At 35.7% G+C, this 26068-nt stretch overlaps 1 protein-coding gene across 2 annotated transcripts in view; it reads right to left on the bottom strand.

Annotated features, from left to right (window-relative positions):
- LOC148940116 (uncharacterized) overlaps positions 1–26068 on the bottom strand; it is a 307698-nt gene that overhangs the window by 242865 nt on the left and 38765 nt on the right. The window contains exons 1-2 of one of the 2 annotated variants that reach the window (XM_089106483.1): positions 24745–24857; positions 15116–15229 (exon numbers count right to left, since the gene is read on the bottom strand). In XM_089106483.1, the coding sequence (XP_088962609.1) occupies positions 15116–15160 (45 nt within the window). In that variant the 5' untranslated portion in view covers positions 15161–15229; positions 24745–24857. Of the gene's footprint in view, positions 1–15115; positions 15230–24744; positions 24858–26068 lie in introns of those variants that run through there. The other variant, XM_089106482.1, reaches the window with a different exon arrangement.

The raw sequence follows: 26068 nt of genomic DNA, 5'->3' as shown, positions 1-26068 counted from the left end.
TAAATCATCCCTCGTATCATTCGCACGTGGCCAAACAACAACAGATCGATTGACCTTGACACACCCACCCATTAGACTCGATCGATAATCCTTGAATAAATTATGTCCCGTCAGCATTAAACTAAATTGTAGATGACAGCAGGGGTGGGTGACCGGAGCTTTAGGGTCACTTCTACTGGTCTCCACTAGTCCTTGTTATGTCTTGTTCCCTCATCGTAGTATCGTTTGCGTAAAACCGTGTGGTCATGACTCTACAACAGACGCTTTTTATACAGCTCTCACTTGAGTTAACAATTCAGGCATGAAAAAATATTGTAAAAATATACCTCAAACTTAATAAGGTTGTTTACATTACGTTTATCTAATATCGATATTCTCGTTATCAGAACAAATTTTAAGACATTTCTGTTTTAGATTTCCATCGTGAGTGCTAATATTAGTGTATTTATTTAATTCTGTCTCATAGCTAAGAAATTATAACCCAATTAATTCGTGAATTATTGTATGTGTATTTACTTAAAAGAACATGTGATTCTGCCGCGTTGTTTTTATTGCAGGAAAGTAAATGGACACTTTGTTCATTGAGTATTTCAATAAGCTACCCAGTACAGATACGACCAAGTAGCATCTATTTTCATCATATCTCAACCAGCGAAGAGTACTCACCATAACTTCTGGCAATTTTCATCCCAACTTCGTCTACGAAAACAACAGTTACCTTCGACCGTCGTTTCTACGACCATGAACCATATTATGTATCAGTTAACACTATACTTGAACCTCAGTATCAACTGCTTTAACGAACTATATAATCGCATAGACGCTGAGAAACCCACCGGCCAGTACAAGATATAAATACGTAGACTTCGCTGTTGATAGTCACTATGGACCCCAGAATAATTTGAAAGTCTAGTGATTATATTTGAATCTAAACGATATTTAACGATATTCGAAGTTGAAATATACTTAAAGACATTTGAATATATTTGAAGCAGAAGTTAAAGACAATTTGAAGTTTAACTCTGAGAACACCATCAAGCAGTACAAGACAAACGATATTTGAAGTCAAATGATATTTAAAGATGTTTGAAGTTGAATTTGAAGACATTATATTAAAAGATTCACTATAATATGACGAAAAACCTTTTCAAAAGGCACAAATTAAAAGTTTTAAGCGAGAATACATTCTCTACTTGCCCCAACAATCCTAAAAAAAAAAATGGTATAATGAAAAGAAAAATACCAACACCTGGAGTGGGAAGAATCATTTCTCAGTTGACTATTAGAACGATATTTAACGGTCATTTCCCAGTTGACTATTAGGGAAAACTTACCGTTTAAAGACAACTAGACTCGAACTGTTCCATGAAGAAACCATAACGTAAGTGCTTCGAAATTTTCGCAGGGACAAAAGGAGTGAAGGACAGTAATTTACAACAGAAGGGTGTAGTAAACTAAGGACACGAAAGATGATGAATAGATGTGAAGCTACATGTGTTACTTCCTAATAGCTTTGACAATTCAAAAATCCCAACATTGAAAGAGTTTTAATATCATCATGTGAATGTGATGAACCAAATATTGTATGTTATAAATTATTCATGTATGTACCACAACTAGAATTAGGTGTAATATTATTATGTTATTCATTTAACGTTGTTTAGATAGTATGTAGTACTTAATAGAAATAAAAAAAAACAATAATTTAAAAGTATAATAGTCCCACCATTATTTTAAAAGTAAAAGTAATCATTTTTATATATATAAAAAAAAAAAAAAAAAATTTTTAATATAATATAAAACATATAACCAAAAAAAATAGTATTCCAGTAGACGAATTTTAAACAGTAATGTAGAATAAAAAAATAAAAATAATTTAAAAATTTTTAAACTCCTGATGGGCAGTAACTAATGACGGGGTGTCATTATTTCATGGGACGGGTGATATGTACCATGAGTAAGGTGCGATGTAACTGAAATACCGAAATAAAGTTCCTTTCTAAAGATAATTCCGATTCCTTATAATTAAGCTAAATCTGTTCGCAAAAATGAAAAGTCCTTAATCAGCATAAAAGATAATGTGCATTTCTAGCTTCAGTCAGACAACGGCGCTAGTCGTTCAAATTTCGCTAAGATAATTATAGCAAAAAAAAATGCAATGCATAATATTTCCAAGGAAGTTTAAAATACAAAAAACTGTGTGAACTCCTGAATCATCTGAAAAATCTTTAAGAGATTATTGGACGAGAGCCAATGGCAGGCAGTCCCTAGAGCGCAGGACAAAAGAAATGAGTTTGGGAGTGGTGTAAATGTGTTTTTTAATTTTAAAATACGAAGTCAGACTTAAGACGATTCGTACCGCAGTTAATCTCGGTCTCCGCTGTTGTCATAGAAGTGACCCATTGCTTTACAACTAATAATGAAATTTCAATAAATATATTGTCTCCTTAGATGTGTTTGTGTCACTTGTATGCCTGAGTCTATTCCGACCATGGGTTACTAGGTCTCCAATCTCCAAGGTCAATAATTCCACTTGTATCTGCTCACAGGAGAGCTGAAAAAAGGAGAAAACATATTGGTATGTCTACATGTTAAATTTTCTCTCATTAATCGAGAGCGGCGCTAGCCTAGTTGACACAATCTCCAGCGCTATAAGTGGCGCAATAGGAGAAATCTCTATCGCCACGAGCAAACCTTTTCTATTACCACAAATATTTCTTCAATGGTACAAACGAATAGAAATTAAATAAATAATGATGGCAAACAAACATGCATCAGGTGCTAATATATATGAATAGATAAATCTTAAAACCAGTACAGCTTAAGTTGAATATGCAGATAAAGCTTAAAACGAACAAAAATTACTACAAACAATGAGTTTGGCTAATGCCCGCTTCCCTAGCCGTAAAATCTAAAACCTACTGCGTCATTGGCGCTTTAGTGAAAACTAGATGTGTATTGAACAGTCCTTGTCAATAACTAATAAAATGAACAATGAGTTTGGCTAATGCCCGCTTCCCTAGCCGTAAAATCTAAAACCTACTGCGTCATTGGCGCTTTAGTGAAAACTAGATGTGTATTGAACAGTCCTTGTCAATAACTAATAAAATGAACCTAAATATTTGATATATATAATGAAATTAACTGCTGAATGCTCGGAATTTCGAGAATTTATTTTACTGTAATTTTTATCTTCAATGTTGTAATAAGCGCTAAAGAAAATATTTGTAATGTAATTTGTCTTCAGTAAAGCGAAAACGACGGATTTGGCTTTAGACTTTTACAATTAGGGAAGGGGGCAGTAGCCACACTCTTGTTCGTAGTAATTTTTGCTCGTTTTAAGCTTGATTTACATAATGAATTTAAGATTTACTCGTTTTAAGATTTATTTATTCGTTTACATTAGCCTGTTGTTTGTTTATTTTCTATGATTGTCTATTTAATTTCTGTACGTTTTGGGTTTCATATGTTTTTTAATAGTAATTTCTAGTCATTTCGAGTTTGAATTTGCATAGGAATTTATTTCTGGTGACCTTAAGTTTAACATAACCTTTAATTTTCTTTGAAAAACTTCTTTTTCGTAAAGTTTTTTTTATTAATCAAACAGTTCGTGGTAACAAACTATAAGTAAGGAGTTACACGTCTGAATGGTATCCCAAAATCTAAAAAACGGGGAATTTGGATATCAATAAATATATCAAAAATTGATTTGTTACGCTGATTTTAAATATGTAAGATTCATTAAGCTTCGTGTTATTCATAAAAGGCTACGAGACTGAGAAAATTTGTCTGATTTTTGAAAAGGGGGGAGGGAAACCCCCTAATAATAAAAGAATCTTAATGAGAATTACACCATCAGATTCGGCGCATCGCCCCCTTAATAGTTACGCGCCTGAGAAAATGTGTCGTATTTTCGAAAAAAGGCAGAAACAACCCCTAAAAGTCATAGAACTTAAATAAAAATCACACCATCAGATTCAGACTATCAGAGAACACTGCTGTAGAAGTTTCAAGCTCCTATCTGCAAAAATGTGGAATTTTGTATTTTTTGCCAGAAAAAAAGATCACGGATGCGTGTTTTTTTTTTTTTTTTCCAGGGGTCATCGTATCAATCCAGTAGTCCTAGAATACCGTGAGAGGGCTCATTCGAAGGGAAATTAAAAGTTCTAGCGCCCTTTTTAAGTGACCAAAAAAATTGGAGGGCAATTTGGCACCCTCCGGCGCTCATTTTTCTCCCGAAGTCACCCGATAGCCATTTTGTTCAGCATAGTCGAAAAGCTAATAATTATGTCTTTGAGGATAACTTAATGCCCCACAGTTCCCGGGGGAAGGGTTGCAAGTAATGAACTTTGCTCATTGTTTACATATAATATTGGTTAATGGGAAGTATACAGACGATTCCAGGAGGGATTTTTTCGGGTGGGAGGGGGGTCTTAAAAGGGGGGGTACAGGGGAGGATCTTTCCATGGAGGATGTTTTCTTGAGAGAAGGAAAATTTCTATGAAGGGGGCACCGGACTTCCCAGCATTATTTAAAAACGATCAGAAATTAAATAAAAAAACAAGTTTTTGCAACCGAAAGTAAGGAGCAACATTAAAACTTAAGAAGAACAGAAATTATTACGTGTATGAGGGGGTTCACCCCCTAGTCAATACCTAGCTCTTTACGCTAAAGTTTTTTAGTACTTTCAAAAGAGCTATCTATTCTAATTACCCGGCCTTTGTGATTCAGGGGTTTGTGATTCGAACAAAATTCTACCTTTTGCATAAAGAGTGAGGTATTGACTAGGTGAGCGAACTCCCTAATATACGTAATAAAAGCCTACGAATATAGAAGTTCGTTACGTAAGTTAATTCGTAAGTTACGTCAGAACAAAATTTCGAGAAAACCATTTAGCCAAAAAACGTAAAATTAATATCCAAATTTCGTTTTAATTATTCATGCACGGTGAGGCAAAATCAAAGCTGCATTAACTCAAAAACGTTCAGAAATTAAATAAAAAACAAGTTTTTTAACTGAAAGTAAGGAGCGACATTAAAACTTAAAACGAACAGAAATTATTCCGCGTATGAAAGGGCCGGTTGCTCTTCTCAGCACCTCGCTCTTTACGCTAAAGTTTGACTTTGTCTCACAACTTTATTTTTCTTAAGTATGAAAAACTTTAGCGTAAAGAGGGAGACGTTGAGGAGGGGACCGCCCCTTTCATATACGGAATAATTTCTGTTCGTTTTAAGTTTTAATGTCGCTCCTTACTTTCAGTAAAAAAAACTTGTTTTTGTTTTATTTAATACCATACAAGGATAGGACCTTCGCTAAAGCTCTTCAATCAGCTGATTCAAACACTTGCTTGCTTGCTTTATTTACAGCATCTTTACGTCTAAAAAGTTTCATAATACTAAGTAATTTGCTTCCTACAAAAACCGTGCTAATGCCTCATGATTACCATATAGGCATAGAGGCTATGATTACCAGGTGATCAGCGACTTCACAAACTATTTTCCTAGATTATTCTATCCATCTTCTACATTGTCAAATTTTACTCTCCAATTTAGTATTCAACTATTTCTGGGAAGTTGCTCTCAAATTTTCATCCTAGAGTCTGCCAATATAGCTTGCCGGGAGGTAGTTTACTCTTCCTAAATTTCAGCTTTAGATTAACCCTTGATATTACTAGATGCTGATCTCTACTATTAACATTAATAACAGCACTTATATATACCCTAGTGTCTTGTATCGATCTAGAGATTAACCGAATTAATAGTTACCATTCCTTAATCAGCTAAAATGCCAATTCTTTCTCACTGGTTTCACAATTTTTAAAGTATTTTTTAAATAGGTGGTTACTATGGACCGTGGTTCGCTCTAGCGAACCATTGGCTAAATTTAAGCTACGTGTTGCTAATGTGGCTTGAAGATCATTACCTAATGAGTTATTTAGCAAAATACCTGGTAATCCACCTACTACAAACTACAAAATTATTTGCTCGCTTCGAAAGGACATGATGGTACATCGTGCTACATCACTGACTGTGCATAATTGGCCAGCAAAAAGATGAAAATGTTTATTTAACGGTTGGCTTATTTTCAGCAGATACATAAAACACCTACATTAAACAATCCTTAAACAAGTAAAAACAGAGGAGTCAGCCACTTTTCGCCACCTTGTCTACATCTCGATGCTCTACAATTCCGCCACGCATGGCAGAGTCACATGAGGCTTAGGATAATGTTGCCATGCGCCACCAGGAGTACGTGATTTCTAACAGTCGGCAACCCCCCGCTAAAAACTATAAAATCAGTATTATTTGTTTAGCTTAGACAAAAAAGAAGCCAACCTGGCTTGTTAATTCCTGGTCATAAAAGTCATGCAATTAGTTTATTAAATGCAAACCAAATTGAAAGCTTTTTGTTACTTAGATAAGTAATTGAAGTATAAATTTGAAGTCAAATTCACGTGCAGGCTTAGCTAAACATCAATGTCTAGCTATAATCATTTTCAACCAATCACATTTGCTCCCTCTTTTGTAAGTAGCCCTAATTGGTTCACAGTGATGATGGCTGGAAATTGATCTTCAGCTAAGCACATATGTGAACACGGGCTTATAAGAAATTAAATATCGTTTACCCCTATAAACAAATTTAATCCAAATAGCCTATTTCAATTTTTAAAATGAACCTTCACTTATGATTGTAACTGAGAATTTATTTCTTTACCTTTTTGTGTCGATTGTTCATGTCAAAGTGAATGCTTGAACGCATTTATATCATTTTTACAATTTGTTTGTATTTATTTTTGTACTTGTGTAAAATCCTGCCAAGTAGTGGCAAAACGCCCTAGATACTGTTGATTTTATTGTGTTTCCAGAGCGGATGTTGTGTTTTTCTTTTACTCTAAAAGCCAATCACGCATCGTTGGTGACAGACAATGTAAGAAATATATTTAAACATAATAGATATAATTTCCGTATACAATGGTAGTTATTATACTCAGTATCAACTATGCAGAAGAGCTAATCGGTGACCCAGAGGGGTTCACAAGGGGTGCCTCAGGGCTTGAACCACTTCCCACTTTTTGAACTTCTGGGTGATTCCTGTTCAAATTATTATTAATTAGTCATTTTTATTTTTCCCCCTCGAACATACTCCTGCACAAGTACCTGCACTGAGAATTTCTTTCCGCCATTATTTTTTTAACAGTTTGTAGTCTTATGTGTTTGCCTTAACCCATTGAACCCCTTGGTCCAAGAATACATTTTTTTTTTCAATCGGCTTTAAATTTATATTTGTATGCCCTTGATCCAAGGGAGCTGTATTGGATCGGATTAACGACGCTTCTTAACTACTAAGGTCCTTGTGTCGGCCCTGCAATGTGGGTCCAAGGGAACTCCAATGCACAAATTTTTTTTTTAAAGTAATTGGTTCCCCGATAAATGGACATGAAAAACGATATCAGTTTTTTTTCTTCGGCTGCTGGAAATTTGCATTCGTAAGTTCCTCGGCCAAAGAAACTTCCTCGCGAGAAAAAATTGAAAAAAAACTATTGGTTAGCCGAAAATGGGGACTAAGACATGGGCCAGAATTTTTTCCGGACTGCTTAAGACTTATATCCGTAAATTTCAGGGCCAAGGGATCTCTAATGTACAAAAACAATTTCAGTTCGGGGCAATGACCCTTCAATAATGGAAGCAACTGTTTTTTTTCCAACAGATTAAAACTCGTATCCAAAGGGAAAAATAACAACGAAAATGTTAGTTTCGGCGCCACTTCTATCAAAATCATTTAATGTCATTATCCAACTATCACAGGAATAGCCATGTAAAGGCAGTTCGAAAAAGGTGGCTGGTTTGTTAGCCGCTTTTATACTGCATGCCGACATTCATACCTGGCAAATCAGATTAATGCTTGAGTTTTCACGCCTTTATTAAAGTCAGCAGAATTTGTTGGAGAAATTTAATAGTAACTAGGGGTCAAGAGCGAATTAATGAAAGGAAAATTACAGAGATCCGTGAAATTTGGTTTCTGGCTCATGCATCCGGTTGAGTTCCTTCGGGTCGGAGGTGATTTTTTTTTCTTTTTATGGCTGAAATCGTTACATATTAGAACGTAGGTTGGGCTTAGTAATGCATAAAGTAACCAAAGCATATATTTTGTTTTATATTTTTAATGTATTTTTTAATGTAAGTTAGAAGTAGTAATGCATAAAGTAATCAAAGCACATATCTTTTACGGCTTAAATTGTTAAATATCAAAATATACGTTGGATGTAGAAATGCATAAAGTATTCAAAGCACATTATCCCTAACAAGTTTTCAGTAAAAAAAAACAATAAGGTTTTTATTTTTCATTTATATTTGCATGGAGCAGGGCTGCAAATGTTGACTTTCTTCTTCTATTCGGAGGACCACTGATCCGTTGACTTTCTAAGATTTACCTGAGATTGTGCTTCAAAGCACCAGAAAATCCATTACGTAACGAAAATATATGACTTAATGGTTGGGGATTTCTGCAAAATATGCAGGCTTGCATTTTACAAATTTTACTATAGATCAACGAAAATAGAATAATATTTCCTATAGATTAAATTTTGAGAAATTCAGATATAGATTTGGCAGCGTTCTGCTAGTAGCAAATTTAATGTGAAAAATCATTTTTTTTTACTAATGCAAGTACCTACTACTAACAACTCATCGCAGCACCAAGCCGCCTGTGGCCAACATAGCTGCGCACGTTCCTCTTCCATCCTAATCTATTCAAAGCCTCCCTCTTTACACCCTCCCAGGAAGTTCCCATTTTCTTTAAATATTTCTTTATGACGTCTTCCCACCCCAGACGAGGACGACATGCTTTCCGTTTAGCCCTGCACAATTGGCCGAAAAGGACAATCTTCGGCAATTTGGCGATCTTCAGGGCTATAATGAAAGAAAGGTTGAGATGGCTAGGACACGTTCTGCGGATGAAGGATTTTTTTCTACCCAGATCGTAAAAATGAAGTATCTCTGCTAGGACACGGCAAGGATGTTTTCGCATAATGAAAGAAAAACTTGAAAATTAACCTTCAGTCCTATCTAAAAACAAGTCGGAGTTTTTGCGTAAAATTCTTTGGCTGATTGATAGGTTGTTTGACTCAAATTTACTGCAAAAGAAACTTCTCTTTTTCTTCAAAATGTTAAAATCATAGAGCGTGAAGCCGCTTGAGAGTGAAATGTATTCAAATTAATTGCTTTAGTGAAGGCTGTGCTAATCTTGTTTTTTCTTTCTTTTTTACTGAGCCTTCCTTAAATCCCTCTTGTAAAACATTTGGTACTTGTATGACAAACGTCCTACAGTAGGGTGTATATTATACAAGTACCAAGCATTTTTGGCACTGTTCTATTAGCTGGGACCCACGCGAGAAGTGAAGTTCGGTTTATGCTAATGAAATAAAACAAAATTGGATAAAAATATAATAGTTTAGAAACAAACTTCGGCTATATATTTGCACATTCGGGGATTGGGGGGTAAATCTTAGAATATATTAAATACATTTTCTAACCTAACCTAGGTACCTTTTAACCCCCTAAAACCCAAAAAACAAAAGCTTAAAAATTGTAAACGCAGTGACAAACCAAAGTTTGCAATCCAATTCTCTATTGAAAGAAACCCGTTTGACTAGTTCCTTAAGCATGTTCACTGTACAATATGTTCGCGTGAGTCCCAGCTAATAGAATAGTAGCGCATTTTTCGGCTAAGATAAAAAAAATAATAAAACTGTTCTACCACAGTACTGGAGATATCCAAAAATTTGAATATCTCGTTGGCAAAGCATATGTCCCCAATATACTGAAAAGTAACCCCATGAATAAATCAAAACTGCAATACAACTATTCTAAAATCAAACACGTTACTAAGATTGTCTTAAATTATACTACTGTGGTTGCCGCTATCACCTCCACTGGAACTTGTGACTGTGCATGATGGTGAATAGACCCTTTTGAGGGTTATCACCATCTTTTCTGGTGGTGATTGGGAGGGAGAGGGATAGGGCAGGGATCCAAGATCTCCTAGATTTTGGAAAATACCTTTTTTCTGCTTCCATTGAAGAATGGCTGCTTTTTGACATGTTCATTGAAAAAATTGGAAAGACCCTTATATCGTACATCCCCCCTTAGACATTGAAAAACACATTTTTGCCCCCACCCCTTCCCTACATTTCTGTGAATTGACTCCTGTTCCCAATATAAGCACCACTTCATCGAGTAGTACCGAAGAAAAACAAAGTGGAAAATGATACTTCCATTTTTTTTTTCGTTTCCTTGATCATAGTTAGGTTAGGGTATGTGTTTATTCGGACGAGAGATTTAGAGTGACTTTCTATTCAAGCCACTATCAATGGGTTTATCTTGATGTTTCTGAATTAAGCCTACTAGTCCTTGATTTGTGTTGTTAATTCATCAGTGAAATATAATTTCTAGCCTTAGTATATTTGTTTTAATAGTGAGTCAAAGAAAATGTATGCTTTTAAAAACTAGGCACAGAGTAGATATAACCCATTTATAATTTCTGTTAAAAAAATAGGTTCTATAAAAATTCTAGCTAAATATCTGCATAACCTATTTTCTCAGTTGAAATACACTACCCCCATCATAACTACATTCGAAAGTGTTCAAAAAGGTCAGGCGCAGTAAGACTTAAAGCGATAAATGCGACATCTAAAATCCCGTGATGTACAGTCTACCTACAGTTCCTAATTAAGTTGTCTTTTTTGCTATGACGCGGTTACCCCTCTCCTACGCCCAAAATAAGTTTAACGTACATTTCTATATCTTGGTACAAACCTTATACAGGAAAATTGCAACATAAATGAAATCTCTGAACTTGAATAAATTAGTATTTATCGCGTGAATCTGTTGAGAAGAAAACGAGTCATTCCATTATCAGTAAAATGGACAAAGTGCTTTTTGGCGAGCAGAGTCATTCTCTGAGACTGGTATAAAAAATGCAAGTATACGCATCAAACGGAATCCATAATGAGCAGCAAAAACTCGTGTCCTAATTGTCAAAGCAAACAAACGGCACAACTTTTTTATTTTCTTCTTTGATGCACAAATGCTAAGCTTATTTTGTACGCCTTTGTCATATATGCTAACATTAATGATGTCAATTCACGAAAATATAAAGGGGGACAAAATCTGTTTTTTCCAAAATATAAGGGGGGGGGGGCAGGGCTGATTGAAGTTTTGTGAACTTTTCATGGGAATTGGTAATTTTTTGCAAAAAAAAATCTATAGAAACTCACAACTGCGCTTTCCTGGGTGAATGGTCCAAATTTTCACATCAACAGATCAAGAAAAGAGCAAACCCTAAATATAATTAACCACATTCAGAGATTATGCAGCATTAAAAGCAAATAACCTCCATTTTTCCCCGATTGTTTCAATGAAAATACCGAAAAAGGGCATTTATGATTTATTATCGTTACGGTTTTTTCTTCTTTTTTAACTGGAAGACTCTTTTTTTACTGGAAGAACTGGCTCAGTAAAGATTAAACACAGTTCCTGATTAAGCTCGCCGTCCACTACTCTGTAACACATTAATTTAGCATTACTATGTCTGAAGTAATGTTCAATCGAGCTTTCGGAAGCCTCAAAATTTGAAGTTGAGCAAAGGATTAAAAAACAATACGGCTGCACTTACAAAACTTTACTGGGGTCAGAGTTTTCACTCAAGGTAGGTGGGGCCAGGTGCTTGAAAAAAAATTTTTTTGCAACAAATTTCACCGTATATAGCACATTGTGAATGGCTAAATGACTCTATTTTCATCCAGTTTAATCATTAGGTTTTTTCCCTTTCTTGAACCATCAAACAGTTTGTGGTAACGAATTGTAAGTAAGGAGCGACGCGGCTAAATAGTAACCAAAACTCTAAGAAACGGATACCATTTTGATACCAGTAGATACATCAAAAGAATCGGATTTTTATGCTGATTTCAAATATTAAAGTTTTATCAATTTTAGTCTTACCCATCAAAAGTTACGAGCCTGAAAAAGTTTGCCTTATTTTCGAAAAAAAGGGAGAAATCCCCCTAAAAGTGATAGAATGAAAATCAAACCATCACATTCAGCGTATCAGAGAACCCTACTGTAGAAGTTTCAAGCTCCTACCTGCAGAAATGTGGAATTTTTCATTTTTTGCTAGGAGAAAGATCACGGATGCGTGTTTATTTTTATTTTTTCCCAGGGGTGATCGTATCGATCCAGTGGTCTTAAAATATCTTGAGAAGGCTCATTCGAACGGAAATTAAAAGTTCTAGTGCCCTTTTTAAGTTACCAAAAAATTGGAGGGTAGCTAGGCCCCCTCCAACGCTCATTTTTCCCCAAAGTCACTTGATCAAAATTTTGAGATACTCATTTTGTTCAGCTCAGTCGAAAACCTAATAAATATGTCTTTGAGGATGACTTAATACCCCAAAGTCCGCAAGGGACAGGCTCCATGTTATGAACTTTGCCCATTGTTTACATATAGTATTTGTTACTTGGAAGTATGCAGACGTTTTCAGGAGGGATTTCTTCTGGTGGGGAGGGGGTTGAAAGGAGGAGGTTACGTGGGAGGATCTTTCATGGAGGATATTGTCATGGGGGAAGGGAAATTTCTATGACGGGGACCGCCGGATTTCCCAACATTATTTAAAAAAAACGTTCAGAAATTAAATAAAAAAAAAACAAGTTTTTTTAATTGAAAGTAAGGAGCGACATTAAAACTTAAAACAAACAGAAATTACTCCGTATATGGAAGGGGCTTTCCCTCCTCAACGCCTCGCTCTTTACGCTAAAGTTTTTTATTGTTTTAAAAAATAAAGTTGTGCAACAGAGTCAAACTTTAGATTAAAGAGCGAGGCGTTGAGGAGGGGAAAGCCCCTTCCATATACGGAATAATTTATGTTCGTTTTAAGTTTTAGTGTCGCTCCTTACTTTCAGTTGTAAAAAACTTGTTTTTTTATTATTCAATCGCCTGAAGAAGCCGATAAACGACTTTGAGGAAATAACACTTTTAGGGAGATGACTCTAGTTTGATGTACAGAGCCAATCAATGCTGTTTTACAAGCCATCAGTCCAAGGTAGTTCCTCTCTCAGGTAATGAGAGTGAGCTGTCTGCGGCGACAAGCCTAACTGAATGTTGTTGCTTCTAAGTATTCCTTTTTTTCCACAAATTGAAATGATCATTATTCCTTTAAGGATACACCAGAAAAACGCAGAACATGCTTACTAAATCACGTGAGTGGTAGCTTGTACAAACGCTTTTTTTCAACATACTTGACGACCACAGGCTTGTCAAGCACCCTATATGTCACTACCTTTTTAAAAGCAATTTAATGACTTTGTTTTATAAATATGTTGATCCTTCACATGACTACTGGAATAACACAGTCTGCTACGACAAGCCTAACTGAATGTTCATACTTCTAAGTATTCCTTTTTTTTTTCAACAGATTGAAATGATTTTTTTACAGATGGGTTTGCAGAGCAACACACAAGAGGATCGTGTGACAAGTTTTACCGGTATTTGTAAAATAAACTGGGAGACATAGCAGGCCCAAGTCAGGTGAACCAACCGCTATTACGAAAGCCGCATCTGCCATTGATGATCCTGTGGTTAAAAATATCAAACAGTTCGTGGTAAAGACCTGTAAATAAGGAGCGACTCATACTAAGGGTAGCCAAAATGCTATGAAAGAGCATTTTGATAACAAAATATTCATAAAAGAAATTGCTTTCTTATGGTGATTAAAAATATAAAATTAAAAGTTAAAGTTACTCATCAAAAGTCACGAGTCCGAGGAAACTTGAAAATTTTAGAAAGAGGAGTAAAACATCCCCAAGAAGTAGAGCATGCTAATATTGATAAAAATCACATCCTGCATATCAGAAACCCCAAGTACAGAGGTTTCAAGGTCCTATCTTCAAAAATATCACCTTTTTACGAGAAGGCTGGTCACAGATGCCCGTTTATTGTTGCTTTTTTTTTCAGGGGTGATCATATCGAATTATTGGTTATAGAATATCGGAAAAAGGACTCACTCGAACCGAACTTAAAAGTTCATTGCCCTTTTTAAGTTGCGAACGACAGGGAGAGCCCCATCAAAGAGGTATCCGTCACTTTACAATATCGACCCAGAGGGGGCAAAATTGCAGTCGATTAAAACTTATGAGCACCCAGTGGAAAGTTTGTTCCTAAGGCTACATGCGGTCCGTTTAAAAGAAATGGTATTTTAAAATCAATTTACCGGCTAAGATTTTATGTCGATGGATTCAGCTTAGGGCGAATTGCCTTCCAATCCAGAGCAGGCAAATGGTGTTCGACAGGGGGATAGTACATCCTGATGGTCGGTATGTGTGTCCTCTTTGTAGGGATGAGGAAGAAGATTTGGACCATTTTCTCCGAAAGTGCCCGGTGCTCTCTGATTTAAGGGAAAAGTACTTACATGGGATTGTTTTGCTGCTTTCTAAAATTTTACAAAGTAGTAATCCAACCACAATATTTCGTATTGGTGCGTACATAGAGAAGGGATTAGAAAGAAGGAAACGTTTTTACAATTAAGTATTATTTATTATATGGAATTAAACTTATTTTCTCGATAATTTACCATAAGGTATTTTTCGCTATGTATCATGTTAATGTGTGTTTCGTAATTTGTTCTGTTGTGATTTCTTTATTTTTCATAAATTTTTGTGTGTATATGGCTCTTGGGCTTTTGAAATACACGATCTATCTATATCTATCTATAGACAACTGTTTTTAAGCTTCATTTAACTGAGTTTATTCATTAATTCATTTATTAATTCATTAATTAATTCATTTATTCATTTGAGGCTTCATCAAATTCACTTATAGTGGTGCACAAATATGTCCAATTATCAATTAATTTTTATTTCAGGATAAGGAGGGGGGCAAAGGGGAAGTATTTCATTCAGCGTTTGCTTGACTGAAGAACAATATATCTTACCTGATTGTCGATTTTTTTTTTTAATAATGCCTTTATTATAGTTTCTAAAAAATTTCAAACCTTAGAAGGGAGCCGTTCCTTAACAACTCTCCCAGTTTGACTGTTTTGTTTGGTAAAAAAAAAATCTGAACTTACAATCCTAGATTTTTCCGTTTCATATTCTTCTTTTGCTTTTTCCATCGTGTATTTTAATTCCAGATTCTCAAATTGTAGTTTTTTGCACAGATAACTCAAACATTCTGCGCCTTCCTGGAAAAAAACACGGGTTAAATTGAAAAAAAGAAAAAATCAAATTTCATAGGAATGAAAGCAAAATACAGATACAGAAGAAGAGAGTACGTTGAAAAACTCAACTGAGATAAAAACCTGAGAGAAGAACCTACAAGTAGGAAAAACGTACGAAATACATTAGTATCGTTTTTTCGATTGCAGAGACGTTATTTCAATTTTGTCGGGAGGTGGAAGGGGCAAAAACAAAGAATTTTGCAAAGTAATCCACCACTAAAATCCTGTTTATGCCTCCTTATTACAAACTTGACATGCAGTTTATGAATTTTTTTTACTCAGGGAAATATAGGATGCCTGCCTTCTCCTCCACTGTATCAAACTTGTCTAAAGTAATAGAACCTAAACAGAGAATAAGTAAAGACACAGTGAATTGAATCTTTTCAGGACAGCCTCCCAGCTATATGAATTTTCAAAAATTAAGTCAGCAGTGACAGCCCTACCCAGATGACGTCCCTGGACTCAGTAAATCAAGAGTAGTGTGGGAGAAATATTTCAAAAAACAAGTGGATCGAGAAATCTTAGACAATCCGGTGCATCAAGTCTAGATGGCGATTAAATACACCTAACCAAGAACTGTCCATTGCTACAGATTGGCATCACCACTGACAGGACCGATCTGTTGCCACAGACGTGTTATTTTACCATTTAGACACTAAGGGTACGAAAGCTACGAAACGATTGCTATAGGGTATTCCTAAAGGACGAAGAACAAGTTGCTATTTACCATAGACAAGTGAAACACTACTAGTTTGGTTTGCACCCCATCCCATTCCACCACCACCATCCTTAGGAACTGAAAAATAAGCGGTGGTGTGAAATAACCACCTTAGGAACTTGCAAAATAAGCATAATGTATTTTACAGTTTATGGTAAATAATGAGAAGAAAATTAATTTTTCTTCCAAGATAAATCAGTTCTTCATGTTTTAGACGTAAAGTTAGTCTTTGATCACATGAGTTACAAAAGTTGTGGAACAAGTGATGATAACGAAAAAATGGGGGAGTAATATAAGTTATTCAGTATGTCAGCGATGATGTAGAAGAATGCCAAATATTTTCTTTTTTTTCGCTTTTTCCCTTTTCTAACGATTAGGTGCAATGTGCAATTGCATTTCGTGAACGAAACTCCTTTCCTTTTTAAGAGAAAATAGCTTGACCATAATAATATCCTCTAAAAGACACACATTTCAGAAATCCAATTTTTAACTCGTTATTTATCCATATCTAGGATTCATAAAAAAAAGAAATCTGGGTTTATGAGATTCACTAAATGCAGCAGACTTAAAAGCCTTAAATATGAAAGTTATCAAATTATGTACTATCGAAAGTGGCAAATATACACTAAATTAATGTGTGTAAAATATATATTTGTACATCCAGACAGTTTTTGTCCTACCTTCAAGTTCTTGGTATTAAAAACCTATGCGCCTGAATGAACCATTCAGCACGAGACAAACGTAACGTTTTCTCCTAGCGATTGAAAAGCATGTGTGCATTCAAAGCTAATTTCCGTGGTTGCAGCAATCTGGACCCTAGTAAAGAACGAACCACGGCTCTGAGTGACCAAAATTTTAAGAGCGCGGTTTGAAAAGAAAAGCATGTAGTGAGAAAATTTGCCGATGGAAGCTGATTCAGGAAGGATAACCATTATTTCGGGGAATCTTAACGGTAAAGGTTTATTGCAAAAAACAAATTTATTCGTATTTCAAAAAAGAGCTTGAAACCCCTTGAAAGTGATGCTAGGTTGAAATGAAAATTGTACAATTAGATCAACAAGATTGAAAACCCTATATAGGAAAATTACAATTGAAAATTACAATTGAACAACAAAGAACATCGCTTTTTTGGCACAGGAAGCACTTGTGGGTCTCTCTTTTTTTTCATCTTTTATATCACAAGGATTATTGTATCAAAACAATAGTCATGAAATGTTAGGAGAGGGTTTATTTGAAAAGAAATTGCAACATCTAGTGCCCTTTCATGATTTCAGTGTCAGACACAACCTATTTAAGAATAAACTTTAGCCCATGGTCAACCGAAATTTAAAAACATGTTTAAAAAAAAACGACTGTCAAACGAGGAAGAATCACCATTTGACTTAGACCTCCAAAGAGATTGTGCTACAGTGAAGTGGCATTTTCTGCAACCTTGTGCCACAAAACCTGAATTTTCACCCAAAGAGGGTTAGAATGTCAGGGAATCGAAATTTTAATTTAGAAAATCAATTCTTTCATCTTCTAAAATCCTAAATAGGAGGTTTCGAGAACCTCATCTTAGAAAACCACAGTATAGCCTAGTAAAGAATAGCTGTAGCAACATGATGCTGAAAAGTTAGGGTATAGATATGTAAAGTTATGTATAGATACATAAAATACTATGAGATAAAATCTAAAAGAACTACCCGCGTAGGTTATATTTAGATATATTTTTATTAAAGTTAAACATGACGATTCACCCTTAATCAACATTTAGGCCTATTAATGTAAAACGGCTATGGGACTCCCCTCAAGACAAGGAAGATCGAAGTTCATGTCGCTTTATAGTAACGATATCACGGACAAAACATTTAGTAAAGGTGACAATGTCTTCCATTTTCTTTTCTTGCAAAAAACACTCAGAGCTAAGTGTTAGTATGAATCTGGAGAATAGTTATTCTTTAGAAGGCTTTAAGTCCAAGAATCTATATTATTATTAAATATTAAACACCTTTTTTGCATTTTTTCAGTTTGAATTTTTTTTTAACTGTATTTGTTTATAAAACCTATGTTTTGCTCTGAGAATTGATTTTGACGACATTTTCAAGGAATGATACAATAGGAATTGTCTGGATTACCAAATGTAAGCCAAACGTAATCAATTTTATTTATCGAAGGATGTGTCTGCCTTGACTGGACGCCGTTACTATTAAGAACAGAAATATTTTTATACAGTTAACATTCCAACTACTTTTAGACTTACTGTTAAAACGAAGCAGAAGTTGTATAGCACTAAAAAAGATTAAATAGTTGACGAAATTCTTGAACAGCAGATGTTTTTTTTTTAATTCCCAATGTGATATGGGAAGGGAACGTATCATAAGTATCACTATGACTAAACAGCTGAATCAGTCACGGTTCAAGTAATATAAACGAAATTGGAAACTTAAAATGTAATTAAAAAACGTATCATAACTGAAGTTTGACAAAGGGGATTCGGAACTAAGTTTTACACAAAACTTGAAATTCTGTTATTGCTGCGCACGTTGGAAATATAGAAAAGAGTCAAGATTTAAAATGACGCCAGAACATGTCACCGAAGTGCAACTATTAATTCTAGAGTTGTCCTTTCAATTTGTCTCTTTGGGGATTAGATACCGTTTATATTTAGTAATTAGTATCTATATAACTAGTATATACAATTAGTGTATACACATATATATAACAGTTTCCGGTATTTATTTAGTATCCGGGCAACACGCGAAAAGAACCGCATATAGAATCTCAAAGATCCTATTCAAAACAGGTTTCCGCTGCCTGGTGAGGTATTGCTCACTCTGTGAAAAATATTTAAAATTTAGTTTTTTGGGGTTAAAGGGGCAAAAAACGGTACCTAGGTTAGATTAGGTTAGGTTAGCTTACGTATTTAATATATGCTACGCTCTACCCCCACCCCCCTAATGTGCAAATATATAGCCCAAATTTGTTTCTAAACTATTATATTTTTATCATACTTTGTTTTATTTTATTAGCATTAACCAAACTTCATTTCTCGCATGTTGCCCGGATACTAAATAAGTACCTAATTTCCATCCGTTTTAAGTTTTAGTGTCGTTTTCGGTAGGACTTAAGTCGGGTACCCTGGTCGGGCTTCTGGATCGAAAGTCGGGCCGGGGGCTGGTTAATTTCGGTGCCCAAGACAATTAAAGCTATCTGAAGTCTGGGATACTAGTTGCTAATTTCATTGCTCAGGAAAATGAATAAAGTAATATAGCTAATTTGATAGTACGTTCGATATGTACCGATGGGATCACAACTAATAGAAATCATTTTGATAGGAAAAGGTTGGTCAATAATGTGGATAAAAGAAAACAGGGAATAAATGTGATGAACTACCTTACCCCCCCCCCTGAGAGCTAAAGATGAAGTGTTACAAGAATAAAACGTTTATTTATTCAAAAATATATCATTGGTTGCTCTAACGGATGACAATTGCATGAAAAAACTTCCCAGAGGCCTTGCCCCTCGAAATAGTCACGCCGATCAAGAGGTGGGCTTTCAATGGGCACCTAGATTTGAAAAATTATCTTCCTTTAACAGAAAGAAATGATAAACTATAAGTAGAACAACAGGGAAATTTTTATACAAGACAGGGGAATGCTACTGTCTTGTATAAAAATTTCCCTGTTGTTCTACTTATTGCTTATGATGGAAAAGCAGTGTGGTCTTCGTCGTTATATAAGAAAGAAACGAAAAAGCTCCCAACATAGATTTGAAAAATACCTTTTTCGTTTTTTCATTTAAAAAGAATCAAAAAGTTTCTTGTCCCCCCTCCCATATTCTCCTGAATTGGTACTACTAGTTGGAGCCAAAATGAAAAACAGTCAGAACCGAAATCCGAGGGAACCGGAGTCGGGATGCTTCTAAGCCGACTTTAGATGCCTTTGGGTCACAAAATTAGCAAACTGTTGCCCCAATTTCAGATTCAAAGAGTCCCAACTCAGTTGCCAATGACCAGATTTTAGTGATAATGTTTTGACTCCCTTTCTCGACTTTACATTAACTTGGGAAAACTTTGCTCTAGTTGAACTTTCAGAACTTTCAGAAATTGACCTACTACTCAAGTAAGGTTCAGGAAAGGGTTTTCAACATCATACTTCGTCTCCTTGCTTATTTTTAAGGTTTGAAAGATTCTATAGAAATGTGCACAAACCTCAAACAAAATTCAAATTTGTCCCCTCGTCAGAACTACGGACCCTAGATCAATCCGTGAAAGTTCTATTACTACAACTACTACTACTACTACTACTACTAACAACTCACTGCAGCACCAGGCCACTTGGGGCCAACACAGCTACGCACGCTCATCCTCCATCCAGCTCTATGCAAACCATCCTTCTTTCAACCCTCCCAAGAAGTTCAAATTTCCATTAAACCTTCCTTAGGACAACCTCCCACCCATTCAGGGACCACCTGCTTTTTGGTTGGTCCTAGATGGTTGACCAAAAAGGACAATCTTTGGCAATATGTCATCCTTCATCCACAGAACGAGTCCTAACAATCTCAACCTTTCTCTCATTAGCCGTAGAAAGCTGAACTGAGCAACATTTTTCGTAAAGCTTACTGTTTGAAATACGGTCAGTCCGACGGGTACCCAGAACAATACGTAGACAATTTCTCTAGAAAACATCTAACAAGTCCTCCTCCGTGTTTTGGAGCGCCCACGCTTCATAACCATACTTGACCACTGTCATCATTTCCAACATTCTAGTCTTAGTTCGCGCATTTATCTCTCTATTCTTCCAAAATGTTTTCAACAGTTAAAAAAAAAAAAAAAAACACACTGGGCCTTGAATATGTAAGTTTCAATATCTTGACTGCACCCACCGTCTTTCTTTATTAAACCTAGGTAAGTGAAGCTGTTCACTCGATTGATCTTCTCGTTACCCAATATCACTCTTCACCTTCACTTATTCCCATTCTTAGATACTTAGTCTTCTTAACGTTAATTTTCAAACCTATCTTTGCACCCTCTCGAGACCTCCTAAAATTCTTTCCTTTGCTAACATGTTCACCCAGGACGCTCAAATCGTCAGCATAATCTAAGTCTAGGGAAAGTTCTACTTCCCATTTGGTACCGTGGTCTCCCGTAGCCTTCGCTGTGCTCCTTAGGACAAAGTCCATCAATATGATACCTACAAATGAGGATAGAATGCAACCCTATTTAACTCCTGATTCAATGTGAAACATGCTACTAGCCTCATTTCAAACCTAAACCGTATACCACACAAGGATAGGACTTCGCTAAAGGTCTTCTATCTGCTGAATCAAACGCTTGCTCATAATCTATAAAACCGAACAGTAAAGGAGCTGATGACTCAGGCACTTTCCAATTGTTAATCTAGGAGTGAAAATTTGGTTGAAGCATCCTTTCCCCCTCCTAAAACCAAATTGTTCTCCTCTTAAAATCTCATGCAGAGCATCTCTAAGTCTAAAAAGTATCATCATACTAAGTAATTTGCCTTCTATAAAAACTACGCTAGTGCCTCTATAGGCTACTACTCACTTTTATTACCTTTCTTATAGAGCAGTCTAATTAGAGTTTTCCAAAAATTACTGTTTCCATCCCCCTTTTCAAAATTTAAGGAAAAAATTCATGCCGAAAAGAAGTTTTTTCTTATGAAAAGTAAAAACCCATATTACACCTAAGACCAGTAAAAATAAAGTCCTATAATAATCAAACTCAAAATGACCAGAAATTACTATTAAAGAATAAAAGGAACCCAAAACGAACAGAAATTAAAATAAATGATCATTTCAAATATAAAAATAACGGATGCTTATGTAGATAAATAAATAAATCATAAAACGAGTGAAAATTAAATTGTCACAGTTACAACGGTAGCTGGAACCTAGTAAAGGGCGAATTAAAATAATTGATTAAAATAAGATAGCAGATACTGATGTAGACGAATAAATAAATATAAAAATAAGTAAAAATTGACATGAATATTCAAGTCAAACTTAAAACGAACAAAAATTACTAAAAACAGAAGTTGGCTGCTGCCCCCTTCCCTATTCCTTAATCGTGAAAGTTCTAAGAACAGAGCCTTTTGATTTAGTATAACATACCCCCTAAAATTCTCCAAAGTTTCACCTTAATACACTTAGCCTTTTCGGACTTTTCGGCTTTAGACTATTTTAAACAACATGTCTATTTCAGAGTTTTATTGAAATTTTTGGAGGATAAGAAACTAAAAAGGACATGAAGAGGGCAGGCAGCTTTTCAACTACTTTTAAACACCCCCCTCAAAATGCTCTGAAACTTTCGATTTAATACCCTCAGCCGTTCTCAAAACATAGCAGATCCTCTTTTTTGATAAACTGGATGCACATAGTGCCTTTTGATTTAGTATGACATACCCCTCAACATTCTACAAAGTTTCACATTAATGCTCTTAGCCTTTCTGGATACACCCGGAATCCAACATTTTTCCTTTACCTAATGATAAATCCTCAGCATGTAAACAAATGGTAAATTACACAATCTAAAATCCTTGCCCCGACGCTGTGGCGGGGGGGGGGGCATGGCATCCCCGGAGGCATAGTTAATGAATCTTTTGACTAGTTTGAACAAAATGCCTATAAAAAAAATGTCGATGAGTGCTGTGTAAAAGGGACACTAAAAAAGGCAGGTGGGGGGGAGACTGTCCTGGACCATTCTTCAACATTCCCTCATCATACCCTGAAAGTTTCAACATAATAACCACAGCTGTTCCTGAGATATTTTTGATATACCCTATTGACAGCCAGCATGCACATAGTGTTTTGTTCGTGTTCGGAATACCTCTGAACATTTCATCCTAAGCCTTTCTGCAGATCCAGGATCAAACAGTGGCCCATTTTCCCAACAAAAAAACCCTCATATGTTGACAATGGGCTACTTGCATAACTTACAATCCTGTTTTCGGGGCTTCTTTGGGTTATGTCAATCCCTGAGACATGGTAATTGGACGTTTTGAGTATTTTGAACAAAATGGCTATCCCAAAATGTTAATAGAATGTATATAGGGACAAAGGACATGGGAGGCTGGCTGCTCTCCAATCACTTTTGACCTTTAAAAGGGCACTAGAGCTTTCAATTTCCAATCGAAGAAGCCCTCTCCAAAGTTTATACGACCACCCATTCCGTATGAAGTACCTCTGGGAAAAAACATTAAAGTCTTATGGCTCTTTATTATAGGGAATGCTAGAGCGTTCGCTGGCTCTGATCATATTATAATCTTCAGTAATAAATCGCTAACTTCACAAACACCATATTAAATAAAAAAAACTCATTTATCCCACTATCAACATCTGGGGCCTTGCTATTTTTTAATCCTTTTAGAACTGTCACTAATTCTCCTTAGCAAAATGAATCTTCCTTCGCTTCCTAAGTGTCATAAATCATTCATTCTTTTCTATATCTTTTCCTGTAACTTTATGACGGTTTAGGACGTTTTCAAAATGTTCTGCCCATCTCTCTTTAACTCTTTTCTTGTCACTAATTATGGCCCAGTTCCTATCTTTAAGTGCGACAAGTTCAGATGACTGTCCCTTCTCAATTTTTTAACATGCCAGTGATTATCGGGTTGGATGTACTGTTTTGTCCTAGGTGATTGGATGGATGAGTAAGGTCTAGACCTTGTTCAAGTGTTCATTTATCTCAGTTACTAAATTAGGAAGATATTTTTTTTTTTACCAAGTAATTACCTGCAATACATTTTATTTCACCATTATGCCGTCTGGCTGCATCTTCCATATCTTCAGCAGTTTTATCCGTGACCTCCACTTCCCACCTCCTTAATTTATATTTTAATACCTTCTCCACTTTCCTTACATTTCTCATATTTTCATATGATCTATCATTCAAATATTTTTTTTACAAGCCCCTCTTCATCTCCACCGAACTTTAAGCATTTTCACTGATATGCATAGCTGCGTTTCTAACTTTCCTCAGTAAGACACCATCTGCGACTTCACGAACTATTTTCATAAAATTATTCCATCCATCTTCTAAATTATGAAATGTTCCTGATAGCGAAAAGCCACTATCTGAAAATGTTATAAAACCTTGAGATTTCTAGTAAAGGGGGAGACGGCCCCCGTCTAAATACATGCTAGAACAGAAAGACATTTTTAGATTGTTAATTTTATGATCATTTTATAGTTTTGTTTGCACTGTTGAAAATTCATCCCCAGCCCCCCCTCTAATTTGGTTCTAGGCTGTGTAACAAAAGTAACCAAACAAATGATGGAATTCTTACTTTATAATATGCAGCAAGTATCAATGAATCATATTTCCTTGTAGTTTTCCATTTTTACCTGTTTTTAATCAGTTTTCATCAATGTTTTTTTTTTTTTTTAAATAACCTAGGGCTAAATGAAACCCTTAGAGGGGGCCTAGGGGAATTGTCAAAAATACGAACAAAACCATAAAAATGAACATAAAATTAACAATCTAAAAATGTATCCCATTTTGTTCTAACATGTCTTCTTCTGACGAGCCACTATTCTAGACCTTTACCCATTGGTGTTATGTTAATGAAGGCAGCAGTAAGACAAATAGCCCTTTTCCCCCACCTAGCAAAGTAACTAAACAATGAATTATAAATGTTTATAAAAGATCTATTAACTGCAATCAAGGACCCACCCCTCCCCCATCAGACCTACTTCAAATGGATTCTCTGATTGTTTATCAACATTAGAAAAAAAAAATATGAAAGAACAAAAAAGAACTTACAGAAAATATATTTTGTGTATGAGACAATTGTATGCCCGTTGGAAATTACGGTATCGGTATATTGCTAAATCCAAAAGCTGCTTATTTACACGTTAATAAAATCCTAGGAGCAAACTGATTCCGTGTATAATTCTGTTTTGATGGCATACAAGTCAAGTGAACGGGTAGCTGTAACGTCATCAAAATGCAATAAATTTGCAAAATGTGCAAAATTGTATTTTTTGTTCGACATAGAAGAAGATAGAGCATATTTGACGATGGGGCGTTACGCAAGGGATTTGTATCTTTAAAATACGGGACGGGAAAAAGAATTGCAAACTTACAAGAATGACAGGAATTAGGATGGAAGTATTCTGCGATCTAGTAAGAATCCCCTTGGATTAAACTAAAAGGAAAGACTCAAGGAAAACTGGAATCAGCTGCATTTGTTTTTCGTTTTTTCAATATAAGATTTTCCTCTTAATTTAGTGGAGGTGCGATGCTGTGCACTAACCGCTTTAGATATACAGAACTGCCAGCTGCATTGCAACCTCTATTTTTAATTTGAGGGGGTCTTGATCGCAGAGGGGAGGATCCAACCACAGGTCATGCAGCTTTAAGGTCTTTTGGTCATCGCGATATAATAAGTGTACATTTTCTCAGCTTCTCACTACAGAGGGGGAGGGGGTGGTCAAACGAAAAGGACTGAAGGCTATGCAAAAGTGCCAAATGTATATAGGTTATAAATAAGGACCTCTTACGAAAACTTGTAAAAGCAGGGACTAAAAAAACGGTTTGTGGCTTCTTTTCCAGCCCTCAAACAGAAAAATCAAGATATTTATAAATCCAGCAGAGACAAAAAAGCAGAATAATCACCACTTAAGGGGGATTATGAAAAAAGCTTCAAAGCTAACAGGAACATCATGGAAGAAAGTTAAGTGTGAAACTTGAGTGGGGTGGAAGAGGGGTGTGCAGCTGTTGACCTCAGCCAGCTTATTCTAGTCATGAGTTGCCAGATGTAGAGGCTCTGAAGCCGTTTAGAGGTTTTGACAGAGAGGGAAAAGGACAGGTAGCAGCAAGAGCGGATACAGGATTTTTGTTCGGGGGGGGGGGGGGTTACCCGGTTTTTTCCCGTCTTTATAGGTATTTTCGTCTTTACAGGTATTTTTTAGACTAATTTTTGACTCTGTCAAAAATTTCAGGGGGGGGGGGGTCAAACCGGGTACCCCCCTGGATACAGCCTTGGGTAGCAGCACATGTTACGTATTGCATTTTATCGATTTCAAATAGCACTCATAAACTTTCAGTTACTATGGGCTGTGGTTTACCCTTTACTAGGCCATGG

The sequence above is a fragment of the Artemia sp. Qi Xiang Cuo genome, chromosome 20, assembly GCF_049724085.1.
Source record: "Artemia sp. Qi Xiang Cuo chromosome 20, ASM4972408v1, whole genome shotgun sequence".
In the NCBI taxonomy this organism is placed as follows: Eukaryota; Metazoa; Arthropoda; class Branchiopoda; order Anostraca; family Artemiidae; genus Artemia; species Artemia sp. Qi Xiang Cuo.
The sequence above is the reverse complement of the archived record's forward strand: the minus strand, read 5'-3'. Positions and strand labels throughout refer to the sequence as shown.